A 14337-nucleotide genomic window follows, 5' to 3' on the forward strand; every position below is an offset into this window, starting at 1 on the left:
ACTTCAACTAAATAAGAAGCGATTTTTTTTTGTTTTTTCTGTTGATCACACTTTCTTCTCTTTTTTTTTTTTTCCTCGCAAACCAAACAAGTGCTTAATTAGATTACTTGACAATCCTGTGTGAGTTACTCGGTCCTTCTGGCTCGCTTGATCGGGCAGGACCAAACTATTGTCCCATGGATGATCCCAATCGTATATTAGCTACACAAAATGGAACCTAGCAACATCATGAAAAGATTAAAAAAAGAAGAAAAAAAAAAGAGACGAAGAACTCCCGACTTGAATTGGGCGCCATATGCTCAGCATGAGTGATGGTGAGTGCTGACTTGCGCCCCCCATCCCCCACCCCCCACCTTTTCCTTTTTTCCACAAATTTTGATCAAGTCCATTTTGGTCCTTGAAGTTTCTTATTTTAAATTTTAAAAAGTTGAGTATGAATTATTTATTTTCTTATGTGGGCTTTAATAGTGTAGTTGATTTGCAAACCGAAACCTCATGATCTTTTAGGCGAACCAAAATAATACTCTTGCACAATCTTATTAATTTTAAATTACTAATCAATTTCAAGTATAAAGTTATGATTATAATGACATGATTGGTCGCATTTTCTTAAATATTTAGAATCAAGCATATGATTGTGAATGATCTATGTTGAGGCCAAATAGCATTATTACTGATATTTACGGCGAATGATTATATATGAATTATGATTATGAAAAATTACATATTATCATGAAAATGATATATTATGGCACGAATGTGCATTTTAAACTTTTACAATGCCATTTAGCATTTTCCAACCTACTTATATAGGTATGATTTATGAAAAATATGAAATATTTTACAAGTTTTCGGGATCTCTATGACCAACCCTAGAAATTGAGGCTAATCACATCCTGGAGCTAGCATCCAATAAAAACAATCCTTTAACAATGGGCTAAAGTTGGTAAAAAAAAATGAACTATGTATTTGTGATTATGAAAACAACCTTGTCACAGGTTATGGTGTCCGTAGCACAAAATATCTGTGAGTTCATGTTTTAAAAGATGATCTAGCTAAATGGCAATTGTTTGATGACTACAGTTGTTTTAAATTGCACTTAAATTCATCTCAATGAACATGCCATAATTTATGCATACATGATTTGATTGTTACATTGTGGTTTGTTATATTATTGTGGTCTACGAATTGGTTTATTTACGGTAAAAACTATTTTCTAAATGATGCATTAAATTATGGTAAAATTTATGCTTGATCTTGTAAGGTAGTGCATGGTTACTTACTGCATTAATTATTATTTAATGGACAATATTGATTTTATTTAATGGACAATAGAATTGGATATGTTATTATTATATTTTGTTATGATGGATTTTAAAGCTAAAAGTAATGTGGGCTTTGTATTCTCGTGGATTGTACCTCTCACGGTCATGTCATGTTCCGGATTCGGAGTAACAAAGGGTTAATAGTATTTTGGTCATTCATCTCAGGGGAATACAGGAGCTAATAAGGTCCGGTGCCAATTTTTATCAGGTCTCATAAAGGCAGCCACCTGCACATCAGAAAGGTCCATCCATCTCTACGTTAAATGTATGTAGCCCATAGTCTAAGAGGAATGGTATCAAGCAAGGATCATTCATCACATTAATGTCAAAGCCATTTCCCACAGACCCACATAAGCTATATTGAAATTTAGGTGCCTGGGAGACAAATTCTCTCCATATGCATAAGAACCAGCTAGCTTGTATAAGGAATGCCAAGATCTACTGAGTCTGTATTTAGCACTCTACCAATGTTTGACCATAAAGAGAGACTGAAGTGGTATCACCCTGTGAGTTGCAAGTTTGCACAATAAAGGCATGCTGCCCTGTTTGCAATGATGATAATGCCAAGAATGAGATGCACCTGTGTCCCAAGAAATGAGATGCACCTGTGTCCCAAGAAGTGAGATGCAGTCCTTTTCAGTCTATATGATGCCCCCACCAAAAGCCCAAAAATTCTTCTTAAGTGTTTCAAAACTAATAAGGCATATCACGAGATATACTTTGGATCGCGGGGTGGGGAAGAGGAATCGAAGAAGAATCCAGAAAAGAGCAGCAAAGGAACGTGACGAGCAAATCTCGTTCGAGATATTAGAAGGTGCAAAATCAATAGGTACTGGAGCTGCTACAATTGCTTCAGCCGGAGCTGCTATGCCTTCCAAGTAGTCGAATTGAATTGGTCGCATCTACCTTCCCGCTTAGTGAATCTTTAAGGGGCGTAATTAATCCAATCTCTCAATCGGTGGTCAAATGCATTGACATTGGCGCATTCGATTTCTTCTTTTCTAAAAGTGGGTTCAATCTCCTTGCCACAAGACATGCAAAATAGGGGAACAGATGATAGTACAGACTGAAGCAAGGTTGCTCCCCACAAAGGAGAGAGCCTTCCATTGCCAACTCTCTATTTTTCTCCTCATTATATCCATTGCATGATTAAAATCTGTATTAACAAGTGTAGTACTTGATAGTGGCACTCCCAAATATTTCCAAAGCCTCCCTCTGCTTGACATCTGAAAATGTGGCATATTTGATTTTGGATGGCTCTTGGTATAGCCGGGCCAAAAGTAATATGCGATTTGGATGTATTAACTTCTTGGTCTGAAAGTGAACAATAAATATTAAGGATTAGTTTGAGACATAAAACTATCCTGCGTAGTTACTCTGGTTATCAATAGGCAATCATCTGTAAATAAGATATGAGATATATTAGGCTCGCTCCTGGACGGTCTATAAGTGCGAAGCACATTATTTTGTACTACAACCTGCAAGGTATGGGATAGCACCATGGAGGCCAAAATAAAGAGATATGGCAAAAACCATCCAATGTTCATGGCATGCCATTTATCAGGATTGCAAACCTTGGATTAGCAACACATGCCCTTATCCATTGAACAAGTCGGCTATGAGAGCCACAATGGTTTAGGACATTTATTAGATACTTTGATACAATCGTATCTTATGCTTTCTCCATGTCCAACTTTAGCTTCATAAGACTTTTAGTGCGGGATGCTTTCCGAAATTTTCTTTAAGTTAAAATGTTATCATGGTAGAAGACAATCACTTACTGCAGTAGGAATTCTGAAAGCCCATTCATAGAAGTGATGAAATAGTAATCCTCGTCCAATACTTGGGAGAACTCCTTTTCAAAAGTTTTGAGCAAAAATAATTATCTGAATAGAGGAGGAATAACCACATAGTAATAGTCGGTTTGCCAAAGAGGATGTTACCTTGTTTTCTCAATCAGCATGGTAGTCACTTAGGTTGCATTTGTAATGCGGATTAAAAATTATGGAGTAGTTGAATTAAATGGAGTAATTTGTGGAGAAAAGAGTGGGATATTCCCTTATTTTCTATAAAAGTAAATTATTCCTGGATTAAGTAAGGTAAATATGCTAGAAAGAGAAAAAGAATAACATTTATGATGCACCAGTTTCTTTGAGATACCAATTCTTTCCTCCTGAAGATATATGATTAATTCTATACTCAATGACTGGTTTGCCTAAAAAATGGTGGGGTAAGTAGGTACGCACTTCTGGTCCTCTTTATTCTTCTTCCAAATGGAGCTTTAAACCGTAGCCTCACTATCCTTTCCTGAAACAAAATTATGATCTCCGCCACTTTTTAACACATGCTTCTGTGCATTACTTAGTGACTGATTTGCCTTCGTTAAATGAGTTCAATTATTAAATGATAAATGCCACTTTTGTTTTAGTTTAAATTACATATTGTCTTAATATATGGGTGATGGCTGAATGTCCAGCTAGTCATACATCAATCTGGAATTTGATTAGTAAGAGAGTGAGTTAGATTTGTATAGTTCATTAAGAAAGGTTTTGTCTTTGGAGTATTGCTCTTGGCACCCGGTTAAGGTACCAAAAAAAAAAAAAAAAGCACCTTTTGGAAACAGCTCAATTTACAAGATTGGTGCAAAATGATAGGTTTTGTTATAAACCACCAATCACCTGTTGGCATGTAATGGCACATTTTTCTTCTTTGTTGATACTAAGGCTGAAATCAGAACGGATTTGCATCGGATATTAGTTGATGGAAGGCAAAATATGCTCTAGCGTGGAACTACCCAATTCCCGCGGAGCAGGCCAAGCCTCGGTCCCGCTGAGAGCCAGGCCAATCTTGAATCCCGCTGAAGGCCGAGCCGACCTTGCCAAGTACATGCCGCGGCCTCCAAGCCTGCTCGTTCTTGCTCGCAGCTGCACCCGTACACCCACACATGCGGTTGAACATCCCAGGCCTAGTCAGCCCCTTTCCACGAACCATTGCTTGCTAGCCACGCCATGACATGCTAACGAAGGACCATGTCTGCTGCCTTAGCCATGCTTGTTGCCAAGAGCTATACCCTGTCATACCTGCCAAAAGCCAAAACCATGCCACACCTGCCAAGATATGGATGCAGATATTTAGTCGGATGCAAAAATTTATATCCATATTTGTTTTAAACAGATATGGATACAAATAGAATACTGAAAATATAAATATGGATATAAATCAGATAATTAAATTTTATAGTTATAGAATCAAAAGATATACTAGTGGATAATAAATCAAATAATAGCATATTAATATGGTCATTTAGTTTTCTTAAAAATTATGAGTGCCATATAAAATTAAAAAGGGTTACAAATAGTATCAGATATTCTGATACAAATCAGATAGTTATTTATCCATTTTTATATTAGTTGGATGGTTTAAATTTCTATCTATGTTCAGATAGATTCAGATATGAAAATAAGTCCAGATGAATATTATTTGATTCACTTTTACCCGTAATTGATTGCAAGGGCATCCTCCTTATCTTTATTGTCTTCTAATATAAATATTTTCTCTTATCTTTTTCAATGAAAAAAGGATTGGGCTTCCTGACCTTTTTCCTCTAAAAATAAAAATTGTAAACCACTAAAACAATATTACCACCAAAGAATGACCATTGAAACATTAGAACTTGTTTTCAAATAATTCTAACAAAATGCAACGAGGTGTTGGATCGATCATAAAAGGATTTTTAACCTCACGATTAGTCGACATGGCAACACATGGATGATCAATTGTGTACATTGCATCAATTATATGGATCCACCTGTATCACATAGCAAGAGGAACTTGTTGATTGACTAAACAAAGATGTCCCAAATATTACTCTTCAATTCATCATCTAAGTCTCTTAAAAAGATCATTAAACTCCTTAACATTCTAAAATTCCCTACCTCTATTGCTTTTGAGTAAACAATTGCGACTTCACGAATGGATCCTTATTGGTCAATTAACTCCAATTCCAATGGTCCACACGTTTTTTTTTTTTTTTTTTTTTTTTTTTTTTTTTGTTGTTACATCGGCGGCTCACACCCTACGGGTGTGGGATACAGCCTGCAAATCTGAAGAAAGTAAAGCTAAAAGGGACTCCGGCACTGTGTCAGACTCCCTCAAATAAAACCTCCAGTGTGATGAGCCGCATAGGAAGCGACCCAATCAGCTGCACAATTCGCTTCCCTGTAAACATGTGTAGCCTGATAGGTATCACACGCCTGCAGAAGTCTGCAAATGTCCAGAAGCAGCGGTCTGCCCTCACCTGCACGATCTCGGCCCCTGACCCAGTCAATCACAGTAGCCGAGTCGCCCTCAAGAATAATCCGGTCTGCACCCAGTATCTGTCTCGCATAAGATGCACCCTCCCAGGCGGCTCGGAGCTCAGCACACACACACCGACGCATCGAAGATCCGCCGACCCCCAACGCCACTAGCCTGACATCGTGATCTCGAATGACGATCCACACCTCCACCTCTCCCATCAGCTGTCATGCTGCCCGTCAAAGTTCACCTTCAGAAAACCAGGGGGTGGGGGGTATCCAGGATCGAACACATATCTGGGCGCTACAAGAGCAGAATGGGTACCCCAGATGTCCCTGGCCAACCCATAAGGTGGCCTCACAGCAGTACTCAGGAACTCCTCTGCATGCAATAAAGCCCTGGCCACCACCACCCCGCGGGCGATCTGCGCCCTCAAACACTCGTGCATTCCTGTCTAACAGGAGTGGTAAGCCAGGTATGCAACGCGAGTTCCCTCTCTCCTCCGCCTCGGGCCCACCTCCCGGATCTCCAGGAAGCGGAGGAACTCGCAATGGACGACCACCTCTTGCCCCGGGGTCATAGGAGATCCGTGCCCCCCCTTCCAGACTGGAACAGCCCGCGGGCACTTGACTAGCACATGATAGATGGACTCCTCCACCTCCGGGCAGACTCCACAATCTCCAGCTATCCGTACACCCCGTCGCATCAGAACACTCCTAGTAGGTAGACAACCCCATGCTACCTTCCACAGGAAGAGTGCGACGCGTGGATGGACCTGTAGTCTCCATATCCAGGCACCGTCAAAATGTTGGGTCACGACTCCTCCTCTCCACTGCGCTATGTCACGAGAACTCACTGACGTCCGCCCGGACAAGCTCCATATCCTCCTATCCACTGTCAGCCCCACCGGAATCTGCAAGGCCAGTACTCGCTCTGCGAGCTGCTCATGAAAGACCCGTCTAACAAGATCTGCATCCCATCTCTGCTCCCCCTGAACAAACAGAGAACTCACTGTGCGCCCCTCCAACCAAACATGGTCCATCAATGTAGGCCAGTCCCGCAGTATGCCCTCCGGAAGCCACCTGTCCTCTAGAATGCTGATAGTCCGACCATCCCCAATCTCCCACCGGATCATAGGCAGCACCCCCGGGGCACGAGAGCAAATCTCTCTCCAGATAAATGAAGACCCACGTTTCAGTGCTTCAAACGGGACGTTCAGTGCTGAGCTATCTGGAACACAAAACACCTTTAGGTGGCGAATCAACGACCAACATAGTACTAAATTCTTCATACCAAACCTCTTCATAACCAACGACGAAATGGTACATGCCGCAATCTGGTTCCCTGAATACGACGGTTTGTGCTTTGCCCAGTCCAGCCAATCTGCATGATGCTAAGACCCATGCATTAGCCGTGCGTCTGCGGTTGCTCATGAGGCATGGACTCGGCAGCCTTTTCCATGCACGTGTAAAGAAGGGTGATGCCAACCACACACTTGTAAAAGAAATTAAAATATATATATATATATATTTTGTGAATACCCTTCTAAATAATAGAATTTGCATGAATATTCTTCCAAAATTATCGTAAAATACTTATTTTGTCATTCTGCCTTTTTTTTATTTTTATTTTTGCCTATATACCCATGCTATTCTAAGGACGGTTAAAAAATTAACGGTTTCAATTAAAATGATTAAAATATTCTTAATGGGTTAGACATGCAAATAGATCGCGATCTCGATAGCAGAGAAGAACTAGGACAATAGCATAATTTTAAAATTTTTATTTTATTTTTAATTAATATAAATATGCTTTTTTAACACAATTAGAAACAACCGTTATATTATGGGATTTGTTAATAACAGAGTTTACGAGGTATACATGCAATATCAATTTTGGAAGGGTATTCAAGTAAAATTCGATATTTAGAAGGGTATTAATGCAAAAAATCTAAAAAATATAACTGACCAAGCATGAAGCATAACAGCTATTGAAGAGCCACTGCAGTGGATGTGGGAGATCTTTTTTTTGCTTTTAATTTTATATAAATTTCTTATTAACAATCTAAAATCTATACTTCTTAGATCATTTGCAATAGCTCTACCACAACCACCATTGGTTTGTTTTGAACTTAGCTTAGCATTTTAAGTTAAATTTTAAACGACAATTTTGCTCCCTTACTTACATTTAAATGGACTGCCATGAGTAGATGTTGTGAATTGCTTGTAGTTGGTGATGAAGAGATTCAAATGGATAAAAATTCTGAGAAGGGAAAAGGAAATGACATATTAAGGCTAAATTGTCCTTTGGAAAGCTGGCCTAGCACCAATATTATTAGAATTTCACAGAGATTGATGTATGGAAAAAACATTTCAAAAAAGAATTTAATTTGCATGGCCTATCAAATATAAACATGTTTGAAGGACAACAAGGGTTGGAATTGTTTCATTTGGTGGTGGATTTGCTGTTAGATTGGCCAAATAATTTGTGGACCCTCTTTGATTGTGATATTGATCAGTCGGTCGGGATCATTCGATCAGTCTTCTTTGGGCATTAGGACAAATCAAGCCACCATTGACTCATGCAAAGTCATTGTTGATGGACACCAGACCAACTAGTGATAGAGATGGGCTATTTTCACCAAAAAAATAGTGATGGGCTAAGAAAAGGTTTACTTGTGAATAAGAACCCGCATTGTGGAGTGAGGACAAGGTTAAGAGCTCTCACCCACACATGATGGGAGATTTGAAAAACATCAACAAACTTTCCTAATTTAATGAACAAGTTCTTACAAGCAAAATACTATCACTTTTTGAAGTTCCAAAAATACCCCCTCTTTGAGAAATATACTTTATATTCAAGAACATTACATAAGAAAAATTCTTATAGAAAATAACTTTCTCATGAGGATAAATATTGATTAGATGTTAGTAAATTGAAGAAAAATAGGCATAGAACCAGTGGAGACAGGTTTTTTTAAAAAAAATATGTAAAAATGGTTCAAAATTTACAAAAAAGTGAAAAAAATGGACAAAAACTATTCCTGACCATTACTCAAAGAGCGTGAAAGACTAATATAATTTAATTGGACCATATTAATAAATCGTGACACAACCGAAAGGTTGAAAATTTATGATACCTGGGTATTACCTACATGAGGTGTATGCTGGGGTGGATTGCATCTTTTTTGAAGGCCATGATGATGGAATGGATTCGGGATTAGAGACGTGGCGTGATTTCAGATCGCCTGCTTCAGAATATCTGCAGGCTTTTAGACGAATGTGGTCTATCACGAACTTCACACATTTATAGAAAAGTAAATAGCGCAGTTGATTGGGTGGTTTTCTTCGCGGCCTACCATTCTGAAGGCTTTTTTTGGGCACAGCTTGTGCTGATGCCTTTTTTTCTTGTATTATCTTATCTTTTAACCCATCGTGTAAAAAAAAAAATATATTAAATATTAATTCTTTCATTCAAAATTTCAAATACACTAAGCACTCAATTTAGTTGTAAATGAAGGAAAGCCAGAGGGCATAGTGGGAGTGTATAAGAGTCTTCCACAGTAATAATAAAGTTTATACTTGGCTCTGTTCATATTAGGGCTGTTAACGAGCCGAGCCGAGCCCGAGCCTGGGAGAGCTCGGCTCGGCTCGTTTCACAGAAGCTCGGGCTCGGGCTCGGGCTCGAGCTCGGGCTCGCTTGGCAAAGCAAAGGCTCGGGCTTGAGCTCGTAAAGCTCGTTTCAATTACAAGCTCCAGAACGAGCTCGAGCTCGGGCTCGAGCTCGTAATCGGGCTTGATAACAGGCTATTTTTCTCTATGTGGTCAGATTTTTATGAATTATAGTGCTGAAATAAAATTTTTCAGTGAGAGAGCTCGTTTGGGCTCATGAGCTGCTCGAGCTCGGGCTCGGGCTCGAGTGTAAATGAGCCTCATATTGGGCTCGGGCTCGGGCTTGTTTGACTAACGAGCCAAGTCCGAGCCGGACTTTTACCGAGCCGAGCCCGAGCAGCCCGGCTCATTAACAGCCCTAGTCCATATGACACTACTTGGTGGTGGAAGTAACAAAAAATATAAAAGAAAAGGCTTGGTTGGAACTTCTCACATCTGCCTCTGCCCTTTCCTCTCACCCTTTCTCCTCTCTCTCCCCACTCTGGCCCCAAACGCTGCCAGATTTGGACGCCTCGGTGGCCGGACTTCCGCCGTCGGTTGGCCGCGGAGGAACCTGTGTCTGATTTGAGTTTCGGGAGCCGCTGTCTCCACCTCCCTGCGCCGGATCTGGGACCTTCCACGGCGTCGGCAATGGAGATGGGTCTGGGCTCCTCCTCCTACTCCTCCATCGCCGGATCCACCTCAAAGCTCACACCTTTGGCCGTTTTCCTCGCATTCTTTCGGGTTTTCTCCTCGCTAACTTCCACAGGTCAATGCAACGACACCTGAAGTCTTTCGAGCTCCTCCTCCATTCGTCTAAAAATTCGACCTTTTTATGTCCGTTCTTCTAAAAGTTTGATCATTTTTGGAGTCTTGTGCTCATTTTGTCATTTTTGTAATTATGATTATATGGAAGATAGTGGATGCTACTGATCTTCTTGTAGACTCTGTAGTTTTGGGGTTTCATGGATTGGAAAAGAAAATCACAGGATGCCTCGTTGATATATTCAACAATTTGCTTAGGAACCAACAAAAATATACTTTTTCAAAATGTTTCTAAAATATAGGTACTTTGATTGTTTTAAATTCAAATCTGCTTCCCTTTTTCAAGAATTTAACTCATTGGGTTTTTGATGGAACTGCCATTTTCCTTTTTTTCTTTCTTAACGTGAAAAATATAAAAGACATCTGGATCAAATCAATTGAAAGCTGAACATAAGAATATGTACAGTGTTTTTGCAGCAGGTTTGGACCTCAGATCCTCTTCTCGAAAATTCTGGGTAAATTTGGTAAAGTTTTAGTTTCCATTAGTAGTCGGCACCTCCAAATGTCGTAAGCATTATTTTTTAAATTAATGAAATTTGAGTCTTTATTGATATTGTCTAAGTTTCTGCAAGATAGTTTTTCAGACGACAAAATTAGCCATCAGTAGGCTCAAAAGAGAGACCTTCCTACACAGGCATTCAGGCTGAAGAAAGATGCTGTTTACTAGAAAGAATATATTTTTTAAAAAATCTCATTTGGAGTGTAGTTACAAGGTGTCAGTGGCTAAACTCATTGAAGTTTGCTTGTGTATTTCATAGAGAGCTATTCTTAGTCAGAGAATTAATTTTGAGATGGAGTTTTAGATCATAATAATAAAGAAATTATTGCTGCATGTAGTAATTTAAACCTTTTGTTTTCAGAATGTTAAGAAAGCATTGACCTTATTCTTTCTTTCTTTGTTTCTTTTTTTGCATGTCATGTTCTTTATAAGAGATTAAGGTTTTCAAAATTAGTGCTCATAGCTAAATTGGTTAAATTCTAATTCTTTTCATTCATTTACCTGCAGAAGCTTATGATTCACTTGACCCAAATGGAAATATAACAATCAAATGGGATGTTATGCAGTGGACTCCAGATGGTTATGTTGTAAGTGTTCAAACTATAGGGATTTATCACTACCTTAGCAACTGCAATTCAGTGAATCTAATCTATCTAAATCACAACAAAAGCTTCCTGAATCGTCTTTTTTTTCCTCGATATCTAATCGACTGTATGGCAGGAAAGTTTTTCTTGTTAGAAAAAAAAAGATTAAGTTTATCCACTTGTGAACCCTTCTCAGGCTGTTGTTACGATATACAATTTCCAACAATACCGTCACATCCAAACGCCGGGATGGACTCTGGGATGGACATGGGCAAAGAAGGAGGTAATCTGGTCCATGGTTGGAGCACAAACTACAGAGCAGGGGGATTGCTCAAGATTTAAAGGGAACATTCCTCACTGCTGTAAGAAAGATCCCACAGTCGTCGATCTACTTCCAGGAACTCCATATAACATGCAGATTGCAAATTGCTGCAAGGGGGGAGTGATTAGTTCATGGGTTCAAGACCAGGCCAATGCTGCAAGTTCTTTTCAGCTCAGTGTGGGCCAAGCAGGAACTACAAACAAGACTGTTCGTGTGCCCAAAAACTTCACCCTCAGAGCCCCTGGCCCGGGGTATACATGTGGGATTGCAAAAATTGTGAAATCTAGTAAATTTGTTTCACAGGATGGAAGGAGAACAACCCAAGCTCTGAGTAAGATATCAGCTGGAAAATTTCTTTGTTTTTTCCCCACTTTTTCAATAGATTGTTTTCTGAAATAGCTTCTTTCTGACTTATGGTTTTCAGTTGGTCCAAAGATAAACTAGTTATTAATCTCTTTACTAGAAGTTTTAATTCTGACTGGATATTATAAGAACAAGCAGTTCTGCATGAGTAAGAATATATGACCGTGGTTCTGATTCAGGCTTGGTTGTTTGTCTGGTAATGCATCTCTTGTACTAGTTATCCTGTTGTTGTAACATGCCACAAAAAGCAAAAAAGGGGTATAAAAAAAAACCACAATAAAATTTCTCGTTATAGTATAGCTCTTTGATTGTTATACCTTTGGGGCTGACCGAGTCATATAGATTTTCATCTTTGTCCACCACATTAATAAAAGAACTTATTATAGACCAACAGATATAATGCGTACTCTATCAAAGGATAAAATTTTAATGCTTTATCCGGACAGTGGAATTGTGCTATTCTTGCCTGCACCAGATTTTTGTCGAGGTTCAATAAACTTTATCTTTTTCTTTCCTTCCTATTCCTCCTTTCCTAAAAAACTCAAAAAAAACAGAAGGGATGAAATTTTAGTCATGTCACGTAGAATTGTATCCCCAAATTTGCTTCATTTCTTCGCATATTAATAACTAGAATGTAAAAAAGGGGAATGACAAGGCATCTGGGAATAGGTTATGACATTGATGCCCATTCTTTACATGCCCCATTGGAAGGGTGTGAGCTCCAATTTCTAAGCTGCTATAAGGATCTATCCAAAAATTGCAAGAACCTCTTGGATACATGCCGAAATTCATAAAATTTTCTTGTAGATGGAAGTAGTCTAACTAAAAATTGTCATGAAGTTCATTATCCTTCATTTTCTGTTGCAAGTAAAATCTGCACGTTGCTTGATTCATTTAAATGGAATATACTTAAAAGCGTTTTAATAGTTTTAGCTGTGGACAAGGAAAATGTGAGTTGAGAATTAATAATTTGAGATATTACTATTTGATAATAATTTAAGACTTCAGGTTTTGTGATGTTTGGTTTGGTTATGAAATCATGGTATTCTCTTTTCTTCACAAACCTGTGTCTCTATTGCAGTGACATGGAATGTTACATGTACATATTCTCAGTTTCTCTCTCAGAAAACCCCCACATGCTGTGTATCACTTTCATCTTTCTACAATGACACAATTGTTAACTGCCCAACATGCACCTGTGGCTGCCAAAATAATATAACTCAGCCAGGAAGCTGTGTAGAGTGAGTTCTAATACTAACAACGCTATTTTCTTGTCATGCAAGTTTCAACTTACTCTATTGACTTAATTCTTCTGTATTATTACAGGGGAGATTCACCTTATTTAGCCTCTGCTATCAATGGCCCTGGAAAATACAGCTATACACCATTGGTCCAGTGTACATCTCATATGTGCCCGATAAGAGTGCATTGGCATGTTAAACTCAACTACAAGGAATACTGGCGGGTGAAGATCACAATAACAAATTTCAATTACCGGATGAACTACACACAGTGGAACCTAGTTGTTCAACACCCTAATTTCGACAATCTCACCCAAATCTTTAGCTTCAATTATAAGTCATTAACTCCTTATGGAGGGATAAGTGAGTTATCTTCACTCATTTGAGCATTCTTTCTTTCTTCTTTCCTTTTTAATGCTAACTCTCATGAAATTTTTCCATACGCTGTCTTCTTGCTGATTAATTATAATCGCTAATCAAATTTTCTCACAAACCTGATGCCTTGATGATCTAATATCACAAGAGGGCACCACGTGTGCTGAATGTATTTTTTACTGTTTATGATGTGTACCTGCATATATTTTAGATGTTGAAATAATGCGGTTCTGAAACTATGTTTCATGGCATGCCCTTTTGTTTTGGTGTGGCAGATGATACTGCAATGTTATGGGGTGTCAAGTACTATAATGACTTACTCATGGCAGCTGGACCTGCTGGAAATGTACAGTCTGAACTTCTATTCCGGAAGGACTCGTCAACCTTCACTTTCCAGAAGGGATGGGCCTTTCCACGGCGCATATACTTCAATGGCGACAACTGCGTCATGCCCCCTCCAGATGCATATCCGTGGCTACCAAATGCTAGTCCTCGATCGCTAGGCCCCTTGCTTCTTCCAGTCATGGTCTTCTGGGCAACCTTGGCATGCTTGCTGGTTTATGTCTAGTAAAGGGCGTTGGGCTTGCCAGAAAATTTTGATTTATTTGTATGCGTAAATTACTGAAAGCTTCTAGGAGTGGATTTTGATTTCTTAAAAGCAAGTTGGATCAATTGTCTTGGTACAAAGAAGTTTCAGGTGTGTCATGCTCAGCCAGTGAAATTGCATCTACTGTAGTGTATATTGGTTCTCTGAATCCATTCCCCGGCTAGTTACTTCAATCAAAAGTGATTGCAGTTAATTTTATCTTGTGATTTATTGTCATTTATATGGTCATCTTGGTTGCAGGAGAATGGAG

General features: G+C 39.0%; 1 protein-coding gene across 1 annotated transcript; it reads left to right on the forward strand.

The window, feature by feature from the left end:
• The first annotated feature begins 9694 nt into the window (after positions 1-9694).
• Positions 9695-14315, forward strand: LOC103704207 (COBRA-like protein 1). The gene is given in 7 exon segments (XM_008787403.4): positions 9695-10040; positions 11103-11182; positions 11376-11832; positions 12946-13105; positions 13191-13468; positions 13756-13973; positions 13976-14315. Coding segments are annotated over 7 exon segments (1416 nt in total). The 5' UTR covers positions 9695-9922; the 3' UTR covers positions 14081-14315.
• The last annotated feature ends 22 nt before the right edge of the window (positions 14316-14337 follow it).

Source organism: Phoenix dactylifera, chromosome 15, assembly GCF_009389715.1.
Source record: "Phoenix dactylifera cultivar Barhee BC4 chromosome 15, palm_55x_up_171113_PBpolish2nd_filt_p, whole genome shotgun sequence".
Classification (NCBI taxonomy): Eukaryota; Viridiplantae; Streptophyta; class Magnoliopsida; order Arecales; family Arecaceae; genus Phoenix; species Phoenix dactylifera.